General features: G+C 48.1%; 2 protein-coding genes and 1 long non-coding RNA gene across 18 annotated transcripts in view; 1 reads left to right on the top strand and 2 right to left on the bottom strand.

Moving 5' to 3' along the window:
* Positions 1-10,896, bottom strand: part of EFCAB6 (EF-hand calcium binding domain 6) — a 304,726-nt gene extending 293,830 nt beyond the window's left edge. For 10 of the 15 annotated variants that reach the window (XM_035265349.3, XM_078333480.1, XM_078333473.1 and 7 more), the window contains exon 1: positions 10,776-10,896. The gene's annotated coding sequence lies outside the window, so the exon portion shown is untranslated. Of the gene's footprint in view, positions 1-191; positions 421-10,467; positions 10,592-10,775 lie in introns of those variants that run through there. The other 5 variants (XM_035265368.3, XM_035265410.3, XM_017964036.4 and 2 more) reach the window with 4 other exon arrangements.
* A 132-nt stretch (positions 10,897-11,028) lies between these two features.
* On the top strand, positions 11,029-20,015 carry LOC118145789 (uncharacterized). Its single transcript, XR_013520808.1, has 3 exons — positions 11,029-11,575; positions 13,033-13,443; positions 13,541-20,015. It is a non-coding gene; the product is annotated as an uncharacterized LOC118145789 (long non-coding RNA).
* Positions 18,939-26,961, bottom strand: part of SULT4A1 (sulfotransferase family 4A member 1) — a 33,632-nt gene continuing 25,609 nt past the window's right edge. The window contains exons 6-8 of one of the 2 annotated variants that reach the window (XR_013520804.1): positions 23,395-23,533; positions 21,928-22,054; positions 18,939-20,541 (exon numbers count right to left, since the gene is read on the bottom strand). Coding sequence is in view for 1 of the 2 variants with exons in the window: in XM_008979930.4 (XP_008978178.2) it covers positions 20,429-20,541; positions 23,395-23,533 (252 nt within the window). In the remaining variant the exon portion in view is untranslated. The remainder of the gene's footprint in view (positions 20,542-21,927; positions 22,055-23,394; positions 23,534-26,961) is intronic. The other variant, XM_008979930.4, reaches the window with a different exon arrangement.

Here is a 26,961-nt window from a genome sequence, read left to right as displayed (position 1 = left end):
TCTTCAAAACTACATTGATGTGGAGAAAACACGTTTCCCTTCTAGTTTTAAGAGGCTTCCTCTTGGTTTCTACAAGAAGGGATTTCCTGGCTTTGACACACATAGCCACTTTGGCATGAAAGCCTTAAAGAGGGAAAAACAAATTCATTTTTATGTTCTCTTTTCTCTTTCCACCTTCAGCAAAGACTTACTTCCCTTTAGCTGAGATGCCTGTTGGGACCTGACCCCCAATAATTGGTTACCAGTGTGTCAGGTAATCTGGGCTTTCCAGTGATGCCACTGAGATGGGGCCTCCTCAAAAGAGCAGTGGTTCTGTTTCTTGACTGTGGATCTTCAGACAAATTCTCTCATTTTCATTTCACTTCCTAAAAGTCATGGTTGGCTCATGAAAAGTTGTTCAATCCTCACTCTGAACTTTCCCTGTTCAGAGAATCAAATGAAGACATCATGGGGTTTGATAGTGGCTTTCTGATTTTTAGTAGTCCATTGAAGAAGGGAGTTTGAAAGTTGTTAAACACTGTTAATGATTGTCTGCCCAAGTCCTGCTGAAATATCATGATTGGTTATCAAAAGTATCTTTAATAAAGCTGGATATAGTTTGGCCTGGGGAAAAAATCAAAACCTATCAAAAAAGAAAAGAAGGTCACTATATAATGATAAAGGGATTAATTCAGCAACAATTATAAATATATATGCACCCATGTCAGAGCTCACAAGTACCTAAAGTAAACATCACTAGATCTAAAAGAGACCGATTGTAATACAATAATACTAGGAGACTTCAAAACACTTCACTCTCAGTGATGAATGGATCATCCAGACAGAAAATCAACAAAGAAACACTGCCTTTAAACTACACACTAGACCTAATACAGCTAACTGATATTTACAGAACACTTCACCCACTGCTGCAGAATACACGTTTCACTTTCTTTTTCTTTCTTTAGAGATGGTGTCTTGCTGGATTGCCCAGACTGGACTCAAAACTCCTGGGCTCAAGTGATCCTCCCCTCAGACTCCCAAGTAAGTAGGATTATAGGCACACACCATTGTACCCAGCTAGAATACATATTCTTTTCATAAGCACAAGAAATATTCTCCAGAATAGAACACATCTTAGGCCACAAAACAAGTCTCAACAAATGTAAAAAGCATAAATCATATCAAGTATCTTTTCTGATCACAATGGAATAAAACTACAAATCAATAACAAAAGGAACCTCAGGAACTCACAAACACACAGAAATTAAACAACGTACTCCTGAATGACCAATGAATAAATTAAGAAGGAAATTTTAAAATTTCTTGAAACAAATGAAATGGAAACCCAACACACCAAAGTCTATGGGTTAAAGCAAAAGCAGTGCTAAGACAGAAGTTTATAATCATGAACACCTATGTCAAAAAAAAGTAAAAAGACTTCAAAGAAACAACCTAATGATGCACTTCAAGGAACTCAAAAAGCAGGAACAAACCAAACCCAAAAGTAGAAGGAAAGATATAATAAAGATCAGAGGCTGGACATAATGGCTCACACCTGTAATCCCAGCACTTTGGTAGGCTGAGGTGGAGGACTGCTTGAGGCCAGGAGTTCAAGACCAGCCCTGGCAATATAGTAAGACCCCATCTCTACAAAAATTTTTTTTTAAAAAATTAGCTGGGAGGTCAGGAGTTCAAGACCAGCCTGGTCAACATAGTGATACACCATCTCTACTAAAAGTACAAAAATTAGCCGGGCATGGTGGCAGGCGCCTATAACCCCAGCTACCCAGGAGGCTGAGGAAGGAGAATTACTGGAACCCAGGCGGCAGAAAGCTGCAGTGAGCTGAGATCAGACCACTGCACTCCAGCCTGGGCCACAGAGCAAGACTCCGTCTCAAAAAAAAAAGCTGGAAATGGTGGTAGCATGCACCTGTGCACCTGTAGTCCTAGCTACTCAGGAAGCTGAAGCTGAGGCAGGATTGCTTGAGCCCAGGAGTTTGAGGCTGCAATGAGTTATGATCCTGCTACTGTACTTCAGCCTGGGCAACACAGCCCTATCTCAAAAATAGATAAATAAATAAATAAATAAATAATCAGAGGATTAAAACAACAAAATTGAGACAAGAAAAAATACAAAAAAATCAATGAAACATGAGTTTGTCCTTTGAAAAGATGAAGTCAACAAACCTTTGGCCAGACTAAGAAAAAAAGAGAGAAGACCCAAGTTGGAAAGGAAGAAGTCAAATTACCCTCGTTCTCAGATGAGATGATCTTACATTTAGAAAAAAAACTAACACTCCATCAAAAACCTATTAGAAATGATAAGTTCAGTAAAGTTGCAGGATGTAAAATCAACATACAAAAATTGGTGACATTTATACATATCAACAGTGAACAAACTAAAAAAGAAAGCAAGGAAGCAATTACCTAGAAATATAAATTACCTAGGTATAAAATACCGAGAAATCAATTTAATCAAAGATGTGAAAGATTGATACAAGAAAAACTATAAAACACTGATGAAAGAAATTGAAGAGGACACCAAAAAATGGAAAGGTATTTCATGTTCATGAATTGAAAAAATTAGTACTGTTGAAATGGCAATACTACCCACAGCAATTTACACGTTTAATGCAATTTACACGTTCAAACAACAAAAGATCCCCAGTAGCCATAGCAATCCTGAGCAAAGAGAACAAAGTGGCAGGCATCACACTACATGACTTCAAATTTTACTACAAAGCTATCGCTATCAAATCATCATGGCACTGGCATAAAAATAGACACATAGAACAATGGGAACAGAATAGAAAACCCAGATATAAATCCACATATTTACAGCCAACTCATCCTTGACAAAGATGTCAAGAATACACAATGGGTAAAGACTTCAATGAGTAGTGCTGGGAAAACTGAATAATTATATGTAGAAGAATGACACTAGAGCCCTGTCTCTTACCGTACACAAAAATAAAATTAAATGGATAAAAGACTTAAATCTAAGACCCAAAACTATGAAACTACTAGAAGAAAACATTGGGGATATGCCTCAGGACATTGGTGTAAGCAAAGATATTTTGTGTAAGACTTCAAAAGCACAGGCAACCAAAGCAAACGTAGACAAACTGGATTCTGCACAGCAAAGGAAACAACCACTAAAGTGAAAAGACGACTCACAGAATAGAAGAAAATATTTGCAATCTACTCGTATGACAGGGGATTAATAACTGGAATACATGTATAAGGCGTTCCAATGCTCAACAGCAAGTAAACAATCTGATTTATAAATGGGCAAAATAACTGAATGGGCATTTCTCAAAAGCAGACATCCAAACAGCCAACAGGTATATGAAAAAATGCTCAACATCACTAATCATCAGAGAAATGCAAATCAAAAGCAAAGTGAGATATCATCTCATCCCAGTTGAAATGGATTTTATCCAAAAGGCAGTAACAGATGCTGGCAAGGATGCAGAGAAAGGGGAACCCTTGTACACTGCTGATGGGAATGTAAATGAGCACAGCCACTGTGGAGAATAGTGTGGACTTACCTAAAAAAAAAAAAAAAAAAAACTGAAAATAGAACTACCAAATGATCCAGCAATTCCACTAATGGGTATATATCCCCAAAACAGGAAATCAATATATCAAAAAGACATCTGTCCATGTTCATGGCAGCACAATTCACAGTAGCCAAAACAGAATCCATTTAAGTGAACATCAATAAATGAGTAGATTGAGAAAATACGGTACATATACACATGGAATAGTATCTAGCCATTAAAAATAAAATGAAATTCTGCCATTTGTAGCAACATGGATGGAACTGGAGGTCATTGTGACATTCTGATTAAAAAGTGAGATAAGCCAAGTACAGAAAAGAAGAATGTTGCATGTTCTCACTCATATGGAGGAGCTCAAAAAGTGGATCTCACAAAGATAGAGTAGATTGGTGGTTAGCACAGGCCAGGAAGGGTAGAGGGGAGGAGAGGATAAAGAGAAGTTGATTAATGGGTACAAATACATAGTCTGATAGAAGAAATAACACCTAGTATTAGATCAGTAAGGTGACTATAGTTTATAATAACCTACTGTACATTTCAAAATAGCAAGAAGGATTTGAATGGTTCTAATATAAAGAAAAGACAAATATTTAAGGTGATGGATATCCCAAGTATATGGATTTGAACTTGACAAATTATATGAATGTGTAAAATCCCATGTACCCTGAAATAGGTACATGGATTATGGATCAATAAAAATAAATTAAAAATTTTTAAATAAAGAAAAAATAGGGCCAGGAGCAGTGGCTCAATGCCTGTAATCCCAACACTTTGGGAGGCCGAGGTAGGCAGATCACTTGAGGCCAGGAGTTTGAGACTAGCCTGGCCAACATGGCAAAATCCTGACTTTACCAAAAATACAAAAAAAAAATTCGGTGGGTGTGATGGTGGGTGCCTATAATCCCAGCTACTTGGGAGGCTGAGGTACAAGAATCACTTGAACCCAGGAGGTGAAGGTTGCAGTTAGCTGAGATCGTACTGCTGCACTGCAGCCTGGGTGATGGAGTGAGACTCTGTTTCAAAAAAGAAAAAGAAAAAAAGAAAAGAGAAAGCATGCAATACTTCTCCAGGGCATAGAGACTGAAATTCAATTTTTTTTTTTCTCAGACTAGAATGCAGTGGTGCAAACTCGGCTCATCACAACCTTGCCTTCAGGGCTCAAGTGATCCTTGCACCTTAGCCTCAGCCTCCTGAATAACTGGGACTACAGGTGCGTGCCACCACACCTGGTTAATTTTTGTAGAGACAGGGTTTTGCCATGTTACCCAGGCTGGTCTTGAACTTCTGGGCTCAAGTGATCCTCCCACCTCAGCCTCCCGAAGTGCTGGCATTACAGGTATGAGCCACCGAACCAGGCCTGAAATTCAAACTCTTAATTGTGGGGTAGAAGGTCATGTACATCATTAACCACCTGGCTTCAGGTGACCCTTCCAGATGCCATTACCTCCAGGCATGCTACATGCTTACCCAGTGCTCCCAATACACCACAGAGTTTCTTACTTCTGAGTTCTAGTTCATGCCTGTGCTAGAATTTCCTTCATTCTTTTGTACCTAGCACACTTCAATAAATCTTTTAAGACTGAGGTTATATCCCCTTCCTTCATGAGACCTTCCTATCATCCTTAAACAAAATTAATCATGCCTTTACAAAAACTTAAGTCTTCTAGGTGTGCTTTGCTGATTGTTTCATTTAATAAAGAAAAGAACAAATAGATAAAAGCCACTTGGAATTCCATCACTTTGCTGTGGGGCTGCAGAAGTGGTGGGAGGGTAAAGTATGAAGCAAAAGTATTAAATTTTCCCATCTATTCCTCTAGTTCTACCTCAATTTTCACTTTGATTCTCTGCTTCCAGACCTTTCTGTTGGCGGCTGTTAAGACAGCAAATCCCTCCAGTGAAGAGGGCTCCACTTACTTTTTACACTCCACATGGCATAGCATGCAGCAAGCACCCCATTCACTTTTGCTCTTGACGGACTACAATCATCAACACTAACACCGCAAGGGATAGAAGCTTAGACTAACTTGACCCTTGATTTTGAAAGGTAAACAATGTTCTGAGTATGACCAAGGCACTGTGATGAGTTCTGTAGCTCACCCCCGACTTTCTACCATCCTCAGCTGAGGTTTTCAAAACAAAGAGGATTTTGAGATATTAATTAACGTGATTACTTCAGAACTTGGTGAGGTAGAAACTGGCAAGGATCATAAAAACTAATACCCCCAAAATAAACATCAAGTCACAGACCATCAAATACACTTCTTAACCATGGGCAAAAACACAGTTAGAAGGCTATTTCACTGATACATTTGTTTATGTGCCAGAGAAGTATTGATGTCTAGTTTTAAACACATGCTATTTATATCAGAATCATAACAAAAGTGCCATGCATCTGCCTTGGCATCCAGAGGAAAAAAAATTCAACACAAGAGCAGAAAGTATGCATAGCCAAACAGAAATGGCACCAGAAGCAAAATTGTTGGAACTGTATCATGCAGGGGGGTTGTGGAAATTATTACTTGACTAAATTGGAAAAAATTGTAAGCAACACAAAAGGTTTTGGCAGTTAGATCCAAACACTTGAGAGAAATCTCCTCCTTGTCTATACTGATATCAAATGGATGTTCTGTTATATTTTGGGACACATCAACTATCAAGTTCCCTTTATAGCATTCCACAGACTTTCATATACACAATGGCCATTTACTGAACATCTACATTCTTGAACAGTGGGAAAATCAAAAGCCTTGGCCTCAAGCAGGCATGCGGTCAAACTTGCTCCACTACCTACCACAAGAACTTGCAAGTTAATTAACCTCCTCCTGACTCAGTTTCCTCATTTGACAAAGGAAGATACAGTTGCCCTCAAAAACCATGGGTTCCACATCCGTGGATTCAACCATAGATCGAAAATATTCAGGAAAAATATGGATGTTTGTGTCTGTACTGACCATGTACAGAGTTTTTTCCTTGTCTCTATACAGTATAACTATTTACATAGTACTTACATTGTATTAGGTATTATAAGTAATCTAGAGATAATTTAAAGTATATGGGAGGATTGTGTAGGTTATATGCAAATACTACATCATTTTATATAAGGGACTTGAACATCCATGAATCTGGGTATCTTTGAGGGGATGCTAAAACAAATCTCCCAAAGATACTAAGGGACAAATACAGTATCTCCCCTTCAAGCAAGTATTCTTAGCATGGAATCAAGGCCCATGTGCATGCTTTTGACCTCCCGAGTCAATGAGATACAAAACTGTGTGTGAGATGATTTTTCTAGACCACTTCTCAAAAGGCAGGTGACCCCAAAATGGCAAAGGCCACTGCTCTACAGGCTGTAGATGGATCGCAGGTGACATTCGTGGAGTGCTTGGCATACAGTGAGCTTTAACTATTTGGTGGCTGTTATTTTTAGGCCCTGAGGACATACAGAAATATAAATCAGAGCATTGGGCAAAAAAAAAAAAGTAGACAGTTACAGGTTCACCTCAGAATATCCTAACAACAGAGAAAAACAAACAAACAAAACAAATGAGTCCAGAAAAACCCCAGCAGGAAGAACTGGCAGGGTGGAGACACCAGGCGTGTCACGGCAGTGAGATGAGCACTGCCCGGGGACCCCCAGTGCTTAGGCAGGCCTTGGCATATGGCAGGTGCTCAGTGAATCATTGCTAAGTAAATGAGCAAATGAATGCCTGAAAGCAACCCAGGGTACAGGATAACACCATTTACAATGTCCCAGAAGAAAAACTAAATTCAGGAAGTGTTACTGAAAACTTAGTCTTCAGAAATCTTTCAAATATTCAATTCAAATGCTATAGTCCACATTGTCTTCCTGAAGAGTGAGGATGATAAGCCCATGCTTTTGTCATTGAGCAGTAATCTAGGTCCTTTCAATCCTCTGTGATGAGCCCTATGAGAAATTTCTTTTGGATCTATTTTTCCAGATGAATCAAAAGGCCATATTTGCCTGGAAAAAAAGAAATGTTATTACCTTCTATTTTTTTAACTTTTATTTTTCCATGAGTTGACAAGAAGCTGCCAGCTAAGTTTACAGCCCAACTTTATCAACTGTTATAGATGATCTGAGTATTCTTTCTTTCTGATACCCTTCTGTCTATATTTTTAATGACTGTCATTTACATGTTTCTATTTTGCCACATTGTAGTTATCCTTACAAGTCATCTCAAAGCCTTGGCAGGACTTGTAGTTATTTGAGAGTGGTAGAGTACTCATCAAGAACACAGGTTATTGTCCACGTGTGTGCTTTTATCAGGCCATCCTGGAGTTGGAGCCACACTCACTACAGTTTATCAGCTTTGTTAAGTCCCTTAACCTCTCCGCGTTCCTGCGGCCTTTTGTTTCGGTTGTTTGGTTGGCTTTGGCTTGTTTGTTTTGAGACAGAGTTTTATTCTTGTTGCCCAGGCTGAAGTGCAACGGTGTGACCTAGGCTCACTGCAACGTCCGCCTCCCAGGTTCAAGTGATTCTCCTGCCTCAGCTCCTGGAGTAGCTGGGATTACAGGTGCCCGCCACCACACCCGGCTAATTTTTGGCATTTTTAGTAGAGACAGGGTTTCACCACATTGGCCAGACTGTTCTCGAACTCCTGACCTCAGGTGATCCACCCGCCTCGGCCTCCCAAAGTGCTGGGATTACAAGCGTGAGCCACCGCACTCGGCCCGTTTTGTTTTTTGAGACAGGGTCTCGCTCTGTCACCCAGGCTGGAGTGCAGTGGCATGATCCTGGCTCACTGCAACCTAAAACTCTTGGGCTCAAGTGCTCCTCCCACCTTGACCTCCTGAGTAGCTGGAACTAAAGGCACATGCCACCAGAGAGATGGGGTCTCACTTTGTTGCCTGGGCTGGACTCAAACTACTGGCCTCAAGTGATCCTCCTCCCTCGGCCTCCCAAAGTGGTAGGATTACATTCCTAAGCCATTGTACCCAACCTGCACGTTTTCATAACCAACTTGTTAGGACTAAATGAAAAAAGCATGAAGGACCAAACTGTGCCTGGCACACAGTAAGTGTTCAATTAGTATTAGCCAGTAGCAGTATTAGTAGTCATTGTAGTAGAAATAGAAGTAGTAAAACTGTGGACAAATAGATGGAAAGAAAAAGTAACAAATGGTGCCTGAAACAAGTGAACAAAATACCAGTGAAAGATCAAAACCAAAAACAGAAAATGAAGCTTTTAATACTGAAAGTATATCATATTCATGTTATCTCTATTCACAGTTTTCTCAAACCTGTCTCTTCCCCTTACACATTCTCTTCCAAAAGGTGACAGTATCCTAGGCAGTGCTGAATTGAAAGTGAATATGTAAATATTATAAGAATCCAATCGATATAATTGTTCAAGCCTAGACCTGGGATATTTTTAGACATTCTTCACAAAAAGATCACTTGTGGTATTTAAAGGAAGACAATGACTGTTAGCTGTTTTTTCCCTCACTCAATTTCTCGTTTACATTATGTAGTTTATTTTTCAATCCTGGCAAAGTAAGGAGACATCTGGGGAAAGCTTCTGTGACTCTCAGCATTTACAAACCTTAGACAACCACTCCTGACACACAGCTGCACAGAAGCTTTCCTAAAGCAACTGCCTTGTTAACAGCCAGTGGCCTCCCACCAGATTCTTGATCTAGGCAGGCACCCAGCCCGAACATCCTCATGGAGCTGGCTCTGTCTCCAGCTGCCAGTCAGCTGCAGGGATCACAGCATGGGGGCCACAGAGATCTCTGTACACGGGGAAGAAGTGGATAGCTGGAACAGCACAGTTTGTCCTTGGAGAGAAAGATTTAGTTTCAAGTAAGCACTTATTGACAAATATCTATGATCACCTATCATGAACCAAGCATTAAAATGAGCATAGAAGAAAAAGGGAAAGCACAGATAACTAAAATAAAATGCTCCTCCTCAAAGAATCTTGCCGTAAGATTGACTGGGAGGCAAAGCTCTTCACATATAATCAAAGCGGCCATTTTGACTTACTTTCCTATCCTCAGAACTTAGCCAAGTGAATGTCTGCTGAATTAAAGGCAATGGATAAAAGAGATGAACTGCAGTGTGTGAAAGCAGAATTTATTTGCAACATTTCCGTTAAGTTCACCCATTTAGGAGCACACATATACTTTAAGAAACATTATTAAATTACTCTTCTTGAAAATGAAGGCCAGGCATGGTGGCTCATGTCAAGGTGGGCAGATCACTTGAGGTCAGGAGTTTGAGACCAGCCTGGCCAAAAAGGTGAAACCCCGTCTCTACTAAAAATACAAAAAGTAGCCGGGTCTGGTGGTGGGCGCCTGTAATCCCAGCTATTTGGGAAGCTGAAGTACGAGAGTTGCTTGAACCTGGGAGGCAAAGCTTGCAGTGAGCTGAGATCGCACCACTGCACTCCAGCCTGGGTGACAGAACAAGAGTCCATCCAAAAAAAAAGAGAGAGAGAGAGAAGGAAGAAAGGGAGGGGAAGAAAGAGAAAAAGAAAAAGAAGTAAGCGTCGTCTTAACAGGGGCAAGACATCCTAAAAGGCAAAGATTGGGAGAGAAGGGGATGATTTGGACAACAGTTTCAAGTAAGCCCTATACAGATGTACATCTCACAAAGTGTTTCCAAACAGAATTTCTGAGAGAGGCAGGGGTAATTATGTGCAGGCTGAGGGGGAAGAATGTAAAAGAGCAGAGCTTTTGCCATGAGACAGAAATGGGTTTGAATTCTGGCTCAGAAACTTCCTATGATAGTTGTGTAACTTTGGAAAAGCCCCTTCACCCCACAGCTTCAGGTCCTCGACTGTCTACAAGCAGGGAGTCAATCATGATATTCACAAGACTGCTGTGGGCACAAATGAAATCATGTTGTAAACTGGAGAGATTTAGGGCATTTCCACACACATTTCCCAGCTGGTCCTTACAGAGATGCAGGGAGGAAGACGTCACCACCGTCGGCGTTTATCTTGTCTTTCTTTTCGACATATCAGGTAAGCTCCAGGAACACGGGACCCACTATTCCCCACAGGGCCCCAGGACCTGCAACGTGCCTGGCACAAGCAGTCGCGCCACGAACAAGTGCTGGGTGAATAAACGAATCACTACCGCTTCGTCCCTGAGGGTGGGCAGCAGCGCCGGCCTCCTCAGAGCAGTGAGACCCTAGGAGCTGCCCGCCCGCCCAGCCCCTCCTCGGCCTGTCGCTCGCGAGTGGCCACCCCGAATGCAGCCTTACCCGGGCCCCCTCCTGGATTCTCCGCCTAACTGGGCCGGCACCTATGTGCGCGGACCCCAAGTCGAGGGGTCTCAGAGGCGCTGCCCATTCGGCGTCTCTAAGACGCCGTTCCCCGAGTGACGACGACAGTTGCTGATTGGAGAATGAGCCTGTGCGCCTGGCAAGAAGCAGTGTGATGATTGGTCAGCTAAGATGAGCGAGGAGGGCGCGGGACCAGGTCCAGCTCTGCGGCTCCGCCCCCGGAAAAATTTCCGCCGGAAGTTTCGTCCCCCAGGGAGCGGGAACTTGGGCGACCGGTGTCTTGGGAATGGGTGTCTGTTACATGGGCTTTAGCACGAGCTGGGCGTTTGGCCGAGTCCCACCGAACTGCCTAGGGCCTTGTGGCCGGGGGAAGCCAACCCCCTGCTCTGAGAAGCGGACTCTCCATCTGTAAAAGGCTAGGCATGCCCACTGGGGCCTGTGGTCAGGATTGGCGAGTCAAGTCTGCAAAGCCCCTAACGCATCCTGCGCCCTTCGTTAGGGTGAGCACTGATGGGGACTCGCATTGCGCCAACAGGTAGCGGGGTCTCATCACTGGGTCCGCTCGTCTGCTCGCGGAGACTGCCCCGTGAGGACTGGCGCTCGCCTGCTTTGCCCACCGTGTAGCCTCAGCCTCCACCCATATCCACAGTAGGCATCCATTCCATTGGTGTTCGCTAAATGATTGAATTATGACTGTGAGTGAATTATCATGTGAATGATAGTAATTGTTGTCGCCGACCCTATGGAGCACCTCCCTTTGCCAGGCACTCCCATCCTGGGTATGTACTTTACACTCACCCATCCTGGGTATGTATTTCATTTGTCTTCACAGCAGCCCTGTGAGGTAGGTGCTGTGGTTATTCCCATTGTACGGATAGGAAATTGAGGCACACAGAGCATTTTGTTCAAGGACACACTTTCAATCAGGGTTAGGAGCAGAATGAGAACCCAGGGAGCTTGCTCTTAGGCACCCTGCCACCTTTACACTGATATCCAACAGATGGCTCACTCCCTCAGTAGTCAAGAAGAAACTCTGGGATCATGGAGAGCTGTATGGCAATCATCCTCTGCCCACCCTGCAGGCGTTGAGGGCTTGGAGCTGGTTTTCACCACAATTCTGTACACCTGAGAGACTGGGCTGTAAGCTCGAGTATGTAATTATTTCACAGGCATCAGTGATGATGTTTTGAATGGAGATTATGCCTTCATGTGGAGAAATAAACAGCAGGGGCTGATTAGCCCCTAAGAAGTTAAGTACTGTTTCCACCATGTCTATTAATAAAGAAGGGAGGAAGAGCAAGCGCAGGGCAGGGAGGTGTCATTCGTCCACATGGAAGCAGAGAGCCTCTCCCTCCCGGAGAAATCTGCTTCCCTGACTGCTGTCCTTTTGGTAGCCTCATAAAATGGAGACAAGACTCTCTCCTCAGCTGTCCTGAGGAGGAAAAAAAAAATATGACATAAAAATAAATGAGGTATAAGTAGCTCTTTTGGAAAAGCTACTGTGGTTATTTTTTCTTTACTAAAATAGATGCTTTCTCTCTCGAATATTTACCTTGACAGATGACGCAGCTGCTCGTTTTAGTTCAATCAGCCAGAAACTAAATTGCACATTTTAAACACTGTCACTACAAATAATTGATTATTACTTGTAAACGGGGCCCCTTGAGGATCTGTTTGAGGCTCCTCCCTGGAGAGGGGCCCTCCCCCGGCTCAGCACGGCACCTTGGCATGTTCTCATCCTCCTTTAAGGGACTGATCTACTATTAAGTTCTTAATTTCCTTCAATAGCTACTGCTTGTTTCCTTTCATGGAAACAAGAATCAAATCCACTTTCGTTGCTCCTGAACAAGATTCCATGGTGTCAAACACCGGTATTTAGAATTTTAATGAATCCCTGCGGGGCACAGTGGCTCATGCCCATAATCCCAGCACTTTGGAAGCTGAGGCAGGTGGATCACCTGAGGTCAGGAGTTCAAGATCAGCCTGGCCAACATGGTGAAACCCCATCACCACTAAATATACAAAAATTAGCCAAGTGTGGTGGCAGGCACCTGTAATCCCAGCTACTTAGGAGGCTGAGTCAGGAGAATCACTTGAACACCAGGAGGTGAAGGTTAAAGTGAGCTAAGATTGTGCTACTGTGCTCCAGCCTGGGTGACAGAGTAAGATTCTGTTTCAAAAAAAAAAAAAAAAAAAGAATTTTAATGAATCCTGCTCTCCAAACATTATATTGCAGCAATCTTAGAAGAACGCCCCACCTCTGGAATCGAGAAGCAGTCGGGAAGAGCAGTTTTGTGTTTCCTCCTACACCTGGGCAACAGGCAGGCCCCTGACAACCGCAAGTAATTCTCTTCACGGAGAGCCTGGATCTCACAACAGCTTGTCATTAGTGCTGTTTAGCATTTAATTTGCCTTTAGTTAGGTAACAAGCATTTACGGATTACCTGTTAGGAATGAGTGCGCAGTATGGGGACAGAGGGATGAATGAGGCACAGACTCTGCTCACAGCCTACTTGGGGCTAGAAATAGCTACTCAGGAAAGAAAACTTGAAAGCAGTTAACAAATGCAAACGATACACCATTCTGGGGAATCATCACGCTTTCAGAATGCAAGACTGCAACTCCTGGCACACGTCTAAGGAAAAATGTATGTGCTGCCGCATTTCATCTCATGATGGGAGTGAGGATATGCGGTCACTCCTTCTGTGGGCCAAGGAATGATCTGGCTTTCTCTTCCTCTGCAGAGTCCCTGCATGGTAGAGACCCAGGATGGAGGCGGCCACCACCACCCATTGAAAATCAGCCTGTCAGGCTGGGTGTGGCAGTTCACACCTGTAATCCCAGCACTTTGGGAGGCTGAGGTGGGTGGATCACAAGGTCAGGAGATCAAGACCATCCTGGCTAACACGGTGAAACTCCATCTCTACTAAAAATACAAAAAATTAGCCAGGCATGCTGGCACACGCCTGTAGTCCCAGATACTTGGGGACGCTGAGGCAGGAGAATTGCTTGAACCTGAGAGGCGGAGGTTGCAGTGAGCCAAGATCGCACCACTGCACTCCAGCCTGGGCGACAGAGGGAGACTGTCTCAAAAAAAAGAGAAAAAAATCAGCCTATTTGCCCAATCTGGCCAACCCCTAAGGCCTCTGGCAAAACACTGAAGCCTAGGTGTGTCCAGGTTGGCAGTGAGCTGGGATTCATTCATGGCGGCCCCCAGGAGATTGAGTTTTTAAACCAGCCTGAGGCAGGTGGTGGACATGGATTGGCAGCACTTACAGATGGCAGGGAAGGCTTTCCAAGGGGCTGAACAGTCCATCACTGTTAGGGAAGCGAACGTTAGAAGGGCAGCTCAGAGCGAGCCATGTGGCTGGGCCAGAGAGAGCCTTCCAAGTATGTAGCCAGTGGAGGCAGCTGGACACAGCTGATGTGACACGGCCAGGCTGGATCTGTGAGATGCTGGGAGTGCTCCAACCATCCGGCTTTACGGAGCACTACTTCTGTGCTAACTTCCTGACGCCAAGGAAAGTGAGAGAGACATAGCCCTGGCCTCAAGAAGCTTTCCTGGCAGATGGCTGTGTATCCGGGATATGTTAAGAGAAGTGTAATATTAAGCAAAAGTGGAACTCTGAGCCCCCACCATTGGCAGAGGGCTTCTTAGAGTAGGTCGTGCCTGGAATGCACTGAATCAGGGTAAGCCGGGTCAAGCAGGGGAACAGCAACCCAGGCGGAGGGAAGTGTATACATGGGACACAGAGGGTGCAGACAGCCATGGTTCTGTGGCAGTGAGATGGGCGCCAGGCCACCAAATGGATCTGAGAGATTATTTCCCCATCTGGGTATTGCATGTACTATGGATTGTAAAGGGGTGACCTGCGAGAGGGAAACACTGGGGGAAAGGGCCCTGAGCCATTCACTTCAGTGTTGGGGGATGCGTGGACTGGGGAAGGGGCTCCGGCTGGCTCCCATGCAGTCTGACTCTGTAGGCAGGGCCTTGCTCACACTATCTTCAGACTTCCATTCCCAGCTGGTCCCCAGCACCACAAATACATGTAAAGATAACAACTCTAAAGAGGGAGAAAATGTAATTTTTTGGTCGATTTTTATTTTTCAAACACATTTAGCATTCTCTGGTTTTTAAAAAATGCTTTTAATAGAGCACAGACTCCTTTCCTCAGTGGTGAGGAGACAGATTTAAGGGCTGCAGCTCAGACATTCAGTGCCAGCTAGCATTCAGGGATCCAAGTGTGAGAATCAAATTGTCGTTTGATGTGTGGATTTGGCAAAGGCTCAGCACGCCTTGGAGACAGTGCCCGTGGCCCACGCTGTGTGGCAGGTGCTTCTGCCTTGGGCTGTCTCTGCTCCTGCCGGCCCAGCCTGTCATCGGCTGAAAAGTCGGCGTCTCCCACACCCATCAACTCCTCTCTGGCACTGAGTTGATGGATGGTGTGACCACACTTAAGAGGCACAGCATGCTCCTGCTGGGTGGAATTTTAAGACACCTGGTCTGTGACCTCTTCATTATGAGATGAAAGGGGCCCTCCCTGCAGTCCCACAGATAGGGGCAGAGTGGCACCAAAGCTGGCGCCCGAGCAGCAGGGAAGGGTTCTGTCCTCATTTGGGCATGTTGTTTCTTCCCACCTGGTATGTGCCCTCCCTGACTCCTGCCCCGTTTCCAGCCTCAGCTCATATGTACTCCTCACGCTAAGCAGCCTCCCTGAAGCCACCTGCTTGGAATCTCTGTGGTGCCGACTGTCCACCCCGCCCCTTTTGTTTGCCCGTTTGTTATGGAGGTGTGTGTTTAAACAGGCAAAGCAGCGTGTTGCCAGGGATGCCAGGAAAGCCCATTTAGCCATCAACTGGAGACTGACAACTAGAAGAAACCTTGGAGGCCATGTGACAGATATAGAGACAGGCTGAGAGAAGACGGGGGATGTGCCCAGGTCATACAGCCAACCAGGGACAAAGTCAGGACTTTGGAGCCCAGGTCCTCTGCTGCCTCACCAGGCCTCCTTCCATAAGGCTGTGGGCAATCGCCAGAGCAGAGCCCCAAGGGAACGGAATGGAGGGGAACTCGATTAGAAGGGGCAGAAGACCAAGGCCAGGTCACCAGGACTCAGCACAGGGCCTTGCAGAGCAGGTGCTCCTAAATGCCCAAGAGATGCAGGAAGAGAGGGGGAGATGGGGGTGCCAAGGATCTCAGCAGCTCCATGGGAATCACATTTTTGGGCTTGGGACAGAGAAAGAAGGGTTGAAGGAAGGGCACCAGAAACACAGCTGTGCCTGGAATTGGAGAGCCAGTGACCTCGGAAAGGACGTTGCAGACAGTGGGGAAGAACACGAGCCAGGCTGCACTTGTAGGAAGGACTGGGACCTGGGCCACTGGCAGTAAGGAAACGTCACTATGGAAATGGGGGCAATGGCAGGAAGTGGGGGGCCAGGGTGAGGAGACAGGAGCCCAGCCTGGGTCTCGTCTGGGAAGATGCAGCCTCTGTGGGCCAAGCAGGGACAGGAAAACCTGACGTACAGTCCCTACTCTCTGGACATCCCTGTCTCTGAGGGAGACAACCACACAACACTGAGGTGGGGCAGTGAGAAAGCAGGGACCACTGGGGAGCATGGGGGACATGCTTGCCCGGCAGAGGAGGCAGGGCTGGGCAGCTCAGGTGAGGGAAGTGATCGTCCTGAGGACCCTGGCTGTGGTAGCAGCTGCCGAGGGTGGCTCCGAGTGGAAGGGCTGTTCCAGGAGCTGGTGAGCTTACCAGAGACAGGATGTCCCTTGCCAGGGGTGTCACAGAGGCTGTTCCTCAGCTGGGTAATGCTGGGCCACCTGACCCAGGGGCCCTCCCCATCTGAAAATGCACATTGTACAATAGAGTAGAAGGGGATGTCGATGGGCAGGAATGGAGCCAAACTCTGTGGAGAACGGAGTTGGCCAGGCAGAGCTGCCGGACACCCGAGGCTCCCTCCTTCCACCACAAACAGCAATGCCCCACGGCCTAGAGAGGTGGGTAAAAACAGATCTCCACTAAGATCTCCCAGGACAGGTCCTGTGCATGGTGGCGCCTGTACCTGAGGGGATCCCTCTCTGCAGTGCTGGGGACATCGTGGATGCCCACCTAGCAGTGCTCACACACCTCCCCACCACCTGCTGACAAATGCAGCTTGGCCACCCTGGGCCCTGGTGGGCTGGCAGGGAGCAGGGCTGACACAGACTCATTTTATTTATTCTCACAAAGGAGTGTCACCATTGTTAGAACAATCCTCTGACGTGAGCAGGACAGTGATGATCACCACTGTGTAAATTGTGACTCTGGACCAGAGGAAGTGACTTACCTGCTTCAGGTCAGAAAGCCGTGGAATCTGCTGACCAAACGAGTTGGTGTCAGAGCCCAGTCAGGAGGAGGGCGACGCATGCCCAGCCCGGGCAGGGGCCGCAGTTGAAGGCCACCATTTGAGAGTTCAGGGACTTGCTTGGCAAAAAGTATGTATGTACACACACACACGTGCGGAATCTCAATTGGTCTGTGAAATGAAAACGCAGGCAATCACTGGCTTACACTTAGAGGGCTCTGACATTCGAGGCTGCCGTGGTGGATTGTTGTGTAAAGGGACTAGGCCGAGGGCTGCCCAGGACTGTCGCCCATTCCCTGCCTGTCCAGGTGTTCCTCACCCTCAGGACGCAGCTCAGACCCCACACCCCATGCCATCGAGCCAGCCCAGTGGCTCCCTCCTCCCGACCCTGTCTACCTCGGGGTTCTCAGGGCACCATTTGCCTTGGCTTGTTTTCCCTGCCTTAGCTCCAGGTGAGCACAGCAGGAACCATGCTCAGAAGCCAGCACACAAAGACCAGAGACCACAGACCCCTAGGGAACCTTGGAGATGCTCTCAGATAGTCCCCGCCCCACTTTGCAGATGTAGTGACTCACAGCCGGGACAAAGGTTCCCTCGCTCATGCCCCTGAGGTCTACCCACACAGCAGCCAGGGGAACTTCTAAAAATGCAAAGCAGGTGGCGTTCTTCTGAGTAAGCCCTCCCAAGGCTTCCTATCTTAGTACAAAAGCTGAAATCTCATGACCTGTATGTGAAGCCCTCCAGCTGGCTCGTGGCCACCCTTCCAAAACCAAGCGCCTGCCAGCACACTGCCCACCCAGCTACAGCCGGGCCATCTCCTCAGAGGCCACCCGCCCCCATTCTTTCACGGGTATGTTCCCTGTCCCCTTACAGCATGCTTGAGCCTGAATTCATCTTGGGTTCTGTCGCCTGTTTCCCCCACTGGAATGCAAACTCCACGGAGGCAGGGCTTTCTCTGCCCACTGCCACATCCTCAGTGCCTGGAACAGCGCCTGGCATGGAGCAGGTGCGGTCGAATGACCGGCTCCATAAAGCGAGGTGTAACATGAACCGTGCAGGGATGAGCAGACGTGGCTGAATCGGCACTGCCTGGGCTCCAGGTGCACTGACTGTATCCTGGCTGCTTGATGACATGTGGTTAACACATGACAAGAGGGCAAGCCCTCTAGGACACAGCAGACCAGACACTTGATTAATTAGCTCAGGGTCTGTGTCAATTCTAGGTGCCGAAATAATGTCTAGGATTTCACCTGGGACCTGGAAGTAGTAGTTCATTTGACAGTAAACATAAGTTTTGGAAGGCTCAAGCTTTCTCAAGGAAAGCAATGCCCTGGACTTTCCTTCCACAAGAAATCAGCAAGACAGACTGGAATTCCCAGTGGGGAAGCGCAATTGGCGGGCTGGCCTCGGGCACCAGTGCGCAATGCTGGGCACGGGCCCCCAGGCAGGCTGACTGGGAGTTGCCCACACCTGGACCAAGGTGCACCCACCTCTCCCCATGCATTTCTCCTTTCTCCTCCACCCCCATTTATAGAAGTGATCAGAGATTAATGAGGAAATGGGGGGTAACTGACGCCCTCGAAAGTCTGAATTTGAGTGAAATAATGGGGAGAAATGACCCCTTGGCAAGTCTGAATGCTACTTCATCAAAGCCCAACACAGACCTGTTTCCCTCTGCTGTCAACCCCAGGGAATGGGCTGTCAATGGGGCCCACACTCATGCTGTCCCAAGCGCCGAGGGCACCACGGCAGGGGCCCCCTCTGCCCCCCCAGCACACACGCTCCACGCAATGCCACGGGAATGTGTCTTTATTAAAGATGCAAGCAAGCACAGAAGGATCATGTGTAGTGCTCAGTAACATCCATACAGTACTAAAAATAGAAAAATAGAAATGAAATTTCACAGAAAGCAGCCTCCCTCACAGAAACACAGGCAAGGTGCTGCTGAGCCCACCGTGCAATGCCACGTGCCACCTGCCTGGCCATGCTTCTCCCCTTTACAAACAAAAACACAAGCTCCTCTCTGCACCCGTTTCAAAGACAGCACCAAGAACGGAGACCCCTTCCATAGCAGCAACCCTCCTGACCACCACTTTGGGTGCTTCCCAGCCATATGAATAACAGAGACAGCCCCCGTCCCCACGGGGTTGGCTGGCTGCTGGCCCCCGTGTCTCCATCACTTCAGCGACTTTGGGCCAGAAAATTAGGCAGTGAAGCAATAAACACCTCACCTTTACTCCCACAGATACGCGGAGGGACGAGGTGGACAGACATGAAGTCGGCTGTGCCAACCTGATCCAAGTGAAACAGGGCTACACTCGCAAAATGGCTCTCCCACAGCCTAGTGCCTCGGGTGCACAGAACAAACTGAATGATAAAGACCCGGGGTTTTTGGAAATTAACCATTAAGCATCTGCTTGCCAGCTAGTAGGCCATCACTTCGGGAAACAAAAGTAAAGCTGCGGAATTAAGCTCAAATTCTGATCGCAACTCAGTCCTTTGGTGGCCGACTCTCCGCTTACTGCATGCAAATGTTCCTGACTGCATGAGACTCCCATCTGCTGGCCTCACCTGGCAGCTTCCCTCAGCACATGTCCCGCGGGCCCCTAGTCTTGGGCCTTTGGAGCCACCCGCTGGAAGTCTCTGGCAGAGGGACATCCTTTCTGAAGACCTAGTGAATGGTTTCTGCTTTATTTCAGGAAGGTTCTGAAGAAGTGAACTCCATCAGAATAAAGTGTCCAGATCCCCCCAACATACCCAGCGCATCCTCTGTTCCCACCATCACCTCAGAACCAAGTGAGAACAGAATGGCTGTGCCTTAGATAATAAAACTACAAAAATAAAGTTAACCCTGAGATCTTTCTACCATTCGGGTGTGGCTCGCTCCTGATTCCCCTTGGAAATGAACTTTTATTTGGTTTACTGACATTTATGTAGATTTCCAGTGAAAAGCTCTATAAAATACAATAAATAATATGGGGTTGAAAAGGCAGACATTCTAGTTGCATATATTACAGGCTTTATCCTTGCAGTCCAGGCCCTCGGAACGGCAATGTGGAGACTATTTGTATTCAGACACGGAGAGGCTGCACGGTCTAGAGGCGAGACAGCTGCTCTGGGTTGGGAATCACCACACTCCCTCCGCTCCCGCCGCTCTTCCCTTCCCCGCTGTTTCACACGCTGCTTCGAGTTTGTCCAGCAAGTAATAAATGAATGCATACAAGGACTTTTGGCTAGTACAGTGTCTGGGTATTGTGAGCATGCAGGTTGTTGTTTCTTTATTATAAATAAAAGTCAAACGTGAGGTCACACTTTCCCATCTTCTGTTTATACACCAAGTCAAACTTCTCGTTCATGGAGACAGTGAAGATGTCCTTCCACAGCCCAACTCTCCCTGAAATGCAAACAAGAGAACAACTGCGGTGGCCACTTGCTGTCAGGGCAGCTACTGAACTAAAGGAAGCCTTGGAAATGGATCTGGAACATTCCAGATCTATTCCTGGACCCCTCTGAACTTGGCCTATAGGGGCAGGAAGGGCCATCTGAGCTACAGACCAGGTGGATCGCCTAACATTTGTGAAACTACTAGATCTGGCAAAACATGACCTGCACCAGCTTCCCTCTGAGGCTGTGGTGCAGGGAGCCACAACCACCTCCGGGTGCCCTTCTGTACCCCTCACTGGGGCCTGCCAGGGAGACTCTACTCCTGTTCAGTGTTGAGTCCCAGCACCTAGAACGGCACCTGGCACGTGGCCGGTGTTTAATAAATATCCCAGGAAGGAGTATGATCTGCCACGGGAGTGCCCTGCTCAGGGCATCGCAGGCAGCTCTGGCTGTCCCCCCCGCCATTATTCACTCGAAGCTCAACAGCGCCACCAAGGCGTCATTGGCTTCGGGAGAATTTGAAAAGGAAAAAAAAAAAAAATCATCCAGGGTGCAGAAAATTTTACAGCAGGTAGGAAGCCCTCTTGACTGGGCCGAAGGTGAGAATTTCAAGGAGCCTGCCCTCGCAAACCCTGGGGAGGAATTTAAAGTGAATAAAACAGTCGCAGCATTAGCTAGCTTTAGAGACTAGATGCAAAATGTGCCCTGCAGTGAGAATTCCCTTAGTCAACAATATAATGAGTGTGGGCACGGCCCCCAGCTGCTCTATCCCAGACTTGGTCAGAAACCCAGACCTCTTCCTGGAAGCCACAAAGGATGGTTGAGCCGTGGGCTAAGCTGCGGGCACTGGTCTGTGCTGGTTTATGAAGGCTTTGGAAAAGCAAGAGAGCTAAAAATGACGAGAAGCCCTTGCTCCCACTGTGAATATAAAACCTTAGGTTGGTCTGGTCCAATAGAAACGGTGACTGTGAAGATGTCTGAACTTCCCAGTTACGGGAGCTGTGAGTACATCACCCGAGTACTGCTTCCCTGTTTTTAAAGAACTGCTCGTTTAGGATTCTTTCCATTGTCAGCACCTCTGAGATCAGAGCTCTGTCTCCAGCAAACTTCCTTCATTAGCTCCATTACTAACACTGGTGCTTGTCTGGGCAGGACCTCAGGTGTGAAACTGCAACCCTGCAAATGTAAGCTAAAATGCCCAACGTGACACAGATTTTCTCTTTGGTAACAAAAAATTATCAATGTTGGAGAGAGAAAAAAATTCTTGCAACCCTTTAACGATACCTAAGGGACAGAATTAGAAGGTACTAAAGCTACTAGTGCAACCAAACTATATTTTCCCATGATTATTTTTCTCAGCTGAGACAGCTGAGCGCTAATCAGAGGAGTCACCCACCTGGTATAGGATTTGGAATCAAGACAATTTATGCTGTGACATGAATGAAATCTAAGCAATGCAGCTGGCTACTCGGCCCTGCATTCTCACCAACTCAAGGAGATCTTCCGAGCAAAGAGGCAATGTGCTAAAAGAAAACAAATCGAAGAACTGAAATAAAGCAAAACCAAGGTAAACCGTGAGAAAGCAAACTCAAGGGAAGGAGCATATGGGCACACAGTATGTTCTCCACGCTGCTTCGCCACACACATGAACCACAAGGGGTATTTTGGAGAAGGTCACATCCAAGGATAACAAAACACAGCAAAAGCAAAACTAAAAAGGAGCAAATAAATGTTAAATAATAAATATTTATGAAGATGCAGCCAGGAAATAAGTGGAGAGGTATTTTGGTTCAGCTAACTTCGTCCTGAAGGAGTCCACTGCTCTGCCCTTACAAAGAAGGCACTTTGCACTGACCTTCTGCACAGCTCTTAGCCATGATCAGCCCCTTTTCCGAGAAGAACAAACAGCTGCAGAAGCTCAAGGCCTGACCTAAGTAGCGTTCCCGGAGGGCAGCAGGGCTGAGCTGGAGCCTGGGAATTCTCGAATCTGCCCCAGGCATCTCCCACTCCATCTTATGGGGGCTGCTGCTGAAGACCTATCCACACATCTGGGCCCTCCCCTCAAACCTCTCCTCAAGTGTCCATGAGGTTCATACTTACTAAGAGGCAGCCTCCTAAAGCCAAAGCCAGCACCCCGGGATTCAGGGGTTTTAAAGCCTGGGCTCTCCACCATCAGGGCCGAATGCTACACGCCCTTAAGGACAGGGGGAGCAACCCAGGTGGATCCAGGGAGGATTCGTGTCAGGACCACTGTCCCCATCTCCAGCTGCCTCATGCCCACTGTCACTTGCCACCAAGAGCAAGGACTGGCCTCCCTCTGTGCAGCAGCTTAGCCTGGTACCGTGTGCTTAAGCGCACCACCCCGAGGTGGGGCTGGGCCCCATCTGTACTGCCTGCACCTGGAGGATGCTCGCTCAGTGTCCATTCAGTGAAGGAAGGAAAACGGTGTCTCCTGATGTGGGAACTGTCTTCCCATCCACTTCATTTAACCCTCCCACAAGTCAGTTAGAGACCGAGAAACCCTTCGGCACGCTTTGGAATGTCATCCCTTGGATCTGCTCTGTGGGGCATTTGATTTCAGGCCATCTGGGAATGGGCCCCACTCGGAAATATCTCACCCACAAAGCCTGAAACACACTTCTCCAAATGAAAACACTGTTTGCTTGGAGGCAAGGCAAACAAGAGCTGGCAGGGCACTCCGTCACTCCATGAGCACCGTGCCATCCACAGACACCAGCTACAGAGCACAGGCCATGGCTAGCTATGGACAGCTGTAAGGGGAGAGCAGGGAGGGCAAGCTGGCAGAGAAAGCAGCCTGGCTGGAGCAGGGAGTGCCTGGCGGGAGGAGGGGTGGGGCACGTACCCCGGCCCACGGGCAGGGCCTCCGCGTTGCAGCACTGGTCGACCAGCTGGTGGCAGTGCTCCGTCAGGGCCTCCAGCTGGGCCTTATCACAGGACACCCCCAGGAATCTGGCCAGCTGCTCCACCATCGTCACCAGGTCCTGGAAGACAAGTGCAGAGAGCAGAGCAGCCCATCAGAGGCGGGACCTTTTACTGGATATGACTCCAAACTGGGCACACACTGGTAATTTTTTACACTCGGCCTTCCTTACTTAATGCTCACAACAAAGCTGACATCAGCCTTGTCTGGAAATAACACTAAAAGGTTAAGAAATTGCCAAAGCATGCTCAGCTCTCAAGGGGAGATCTTGAATTCAAAACCTGGCCCTCCAGGGAGCAGACGTGAGGTCTTAATAGAGCTGTGGTTAAATTTTAACAGCAGCAAGAAGTAAAACACATATTTCAGAACTTGGTTCTTGTGAGGACCAAGACCTAATGGGCTCCTCTTTCCCTTCCTGCTGCCTCTCAGCTGGAGTCTGGGCTGGCCTTTGGGAGCACGGGGAGGCCCCTCAGGTCTCCAGACATCCCCGCACTGGGAAGGAAGCTCGCTTCAACACAGGCAAGATTCTGTCACGCCTGTTGTACCCTGCCCCATTATTTTACCACGCCTGATAGCGGAATGTCACTGACATGGCTAACAGTCTAGAGGGGCCACCCCCCAGTCCCCCACCCCTCACCACCCTCTCTCCAGGAGATAAGGAGGCACCTCATCTTCTCAGAACCCTGAGCTGTCACCTAGAGGTGCCTTGGTTCCCATTAGGAAAATGCTGGAGGCTGTTTCCTCTCTGTAAGGTTTGTAAAGCAAATTAGCATAGGAAAGCCAGTGAAAAGACGATTTCATTTCTGTAATGCAGCACTTCCGAAACCTTAAAACATCCTCTGACGGCTGTTGTGAGTGTCAGCTCCTCCCTGAATCCCACAGCGTGCTGGACTCCGGCAGCAGCTGTTGCAGGGTCTGATTCTGGCCTCGCACTGCCTCCCACAGGGAGGGGCGGGGTGCAGCCCAAGCACGGGGTTTGACTCAGAGTCAGAGGAACAATTATCAGAGAAAGCCGAGGAATAAAAAGAGCTCCCTTTCCCTTGCCCTGCCACCAAGTATTCTACCGAAAAGAAAAAATCAGCCTGCTGGAGCGGCCAGCAGAATCTTCGTGGGGCAGCTCACTGTCAGTGTGACGTCCATCTCGGAGGAAGGGGTGGTGCTGCCAGGCTGCGTCCAGCAACATGCCACAGGACGAATGCTGGTTATGAAACCCAGCAGGGATCAGGCAGCACCCAGGTTGGCCAGCAGGTGACAGCCCACTCGCCCCACTGAGCCTCGCATTCCCACCTGGAACTCACGATGCTCAGCAGCAAGAGGCTGCACAGCATGGCACAGAGCCAGCATGTCTGGGTCGAGCCTTGGCACTGGCAGGTACTAGCGTCCCACCCGCAACTGGTAAGAACACCCTGCAACGTGACTGCGTGGATGAAGTGGGGAATACTGGGGGTGCCTGGCACAGTGCCTGGCACAGTGCCTGGCTCGTGGGAAAAGCCACGGTAATTGCGGCGCCATGGAGCCCAGGCCGTGAGGGCTCCGGCAGGAAGCATCCCTCTCAAACCCGGGGTGAGAACACACTGACACACACCACAGTCCTGGAGAAAACCAGGGGCACTCAGGGCTAGTTTTCTGGAGTAAGAGGTAAACAATATTAATTCCTAAAAATGTGATTACAGTCACGTAATCTCCATTAAAACAAGCCATTGCTGAAGTTGGGGAAAAGGGGAGGGCCAGTGGGAGGGGGAGGTGGGGAGGGATAGCCTGGGGAGAAATGCCAAATGTGGGTGAAGGGGAGAAGAAAAGCAAAGCACACTGCCATGTGTGTACCTACGCAACTGTCTTGCATGCTCTGCTCATGTACCCCAAAACCTATAATCCAATAAAAAATTAAAAAAAAAAAAAAAAAAGAAAGAATAAACCCAAAGTAAAATGCTGACTGTCCTAGGAATAGCATTTAGTCACTCAGCCCGGCTTTGGGAGAAAATAAAGTCTCGGCACTGGCCCCAGCGGCTCTGAAAGGTGCAGGCAGGGCTGGTGGCCTTGACCCCGATGGACTGAAAGCAACAGGTCTGACCACTTTCACTGGGCAGAGAACAATGAACTTCCCTCGGGCCTTGGAAGAAAGTGTGTGTTCGGACTTTAAAACTTCAGTCCCCCATCACTGAGGAAGTTGAAGCTCCAGGAAGAAACTGCTGCCCCCACAGCTGCCCCACAGCTGTGTGCTGCGGGCCAGGCTGGGTGCTTTTCCTGTTCACCCTCTCATGCTGGGGCCCTCACCGGCCCTGGGCAGTGTGTGTCCAATGCCATGTGGCTGTCACAGGTGGCATAAAGCTGTCACAGGTGGCATAATCGTGACCAGCTGACAGACACACACCCAGTGCCCCAGAATTCCGTTCCTGGGCGTGGGCCCAGTAAGCACCAACGCTGACGCCCACCGAGACTCAGCGTTCACGGAGACTTTATTCGTGACCACCCCAAAATGAAAACGACCTGCGCACCCCACAGAGCTGGCTACAGAAGCTGTGGTCTCTTCACGCTGCAATGCAGACCGACCACAGCAAGGAGGAGAACAGAGCTCTGCACCACAGGTGGAGGAGCCTCACGGTCTGCGCAGAAGCCAGACAGCAACACACAGGAGAATCCCACACCCGGCAGAGGCTCCAAAGCACACCACGCCGAGCTCCGCTGAGGGAGGTCAGAGCGCGCAGTGGCCTCTGGAAAGCAGGGGTGTCAACTGCAAGAAGCTGGAATGTTCTGGATCTGGAAGGTGACTGTCTGGAAGTAACAGGTAAAAAGCTGTCAAGCCCGGCATGTGTGTGAAGTACCCCTCACTGTGCATGGTACCTCCACAAAAACGTACAGGCAGGCGGGCCAGTGCCAGGCCTGCACAGAGGCGCTGCTCACACAGTCCTTCTGGCCACACCGTGACGGTGGTGCTGTCATCTCCCCACTCCACAGAGGCTTGGAGTGGTCAGGACTTTGCCTGAGCAGCCCATGTCCAGAGCCCGCACTGTTCCCTGGCACCAAAGGAAACCATGGCCAGTGGCTCCACAGAGGTCAGCAGTAGCACCAGCGCTCCAACCTGCCTGGACCACACCTCACCTCTACTACGCCGTCCTCTGGGCATAAGCAGGGACCCTAAATGTGGCTCTGTCTCAAGCTGTGTGGACAAGAGGCAGAGAGGGGGGTGGGAGGTCCACGCATGGAGTCAGACAGGCTCACCCAGCAGTTGGCTCCATGATGTGTGTGACCCTGGACGACTGCATGACCTCACTCTTTCCTCATGGTGACACAGCCATGGTCCCATTCGGGAAACCTACAGCATGCGCCAGCTGGCAGCAGACCCACAGATGGGGTCCTTCCTGCACACCAAGCAAGCCCCGAAAGCCCACGCTCCTGCGAAGGTCAACCTGGCCCGTGTGAACCACAGGACCAGGTGCAAGGGCACAAAGAAACCCAAAAGTCACAGCAGCAAACACAAGGCACATGCCC

The sequence above is a fragment of the Callithrix jacchus genome, chromosome 1 (assembly GCF_049354715.1).
Source record: "Callithrix jacchus isolate 240 chromosome 1, calJac240_pri, whole genome shotgun sequence".
NCBI classification, from domain to species: domain Eukaryota; kingdom Metazoa; phylum Chordata; class Mammalia; order Primates; family Cebidae; genus Callithrix; species Callithrix jacchus.
The sequence above is the reverse complement of the archived record's forward strand: the minus strand, read 5'-3'. Positions and strand labels throughout refer to the sequence as shown.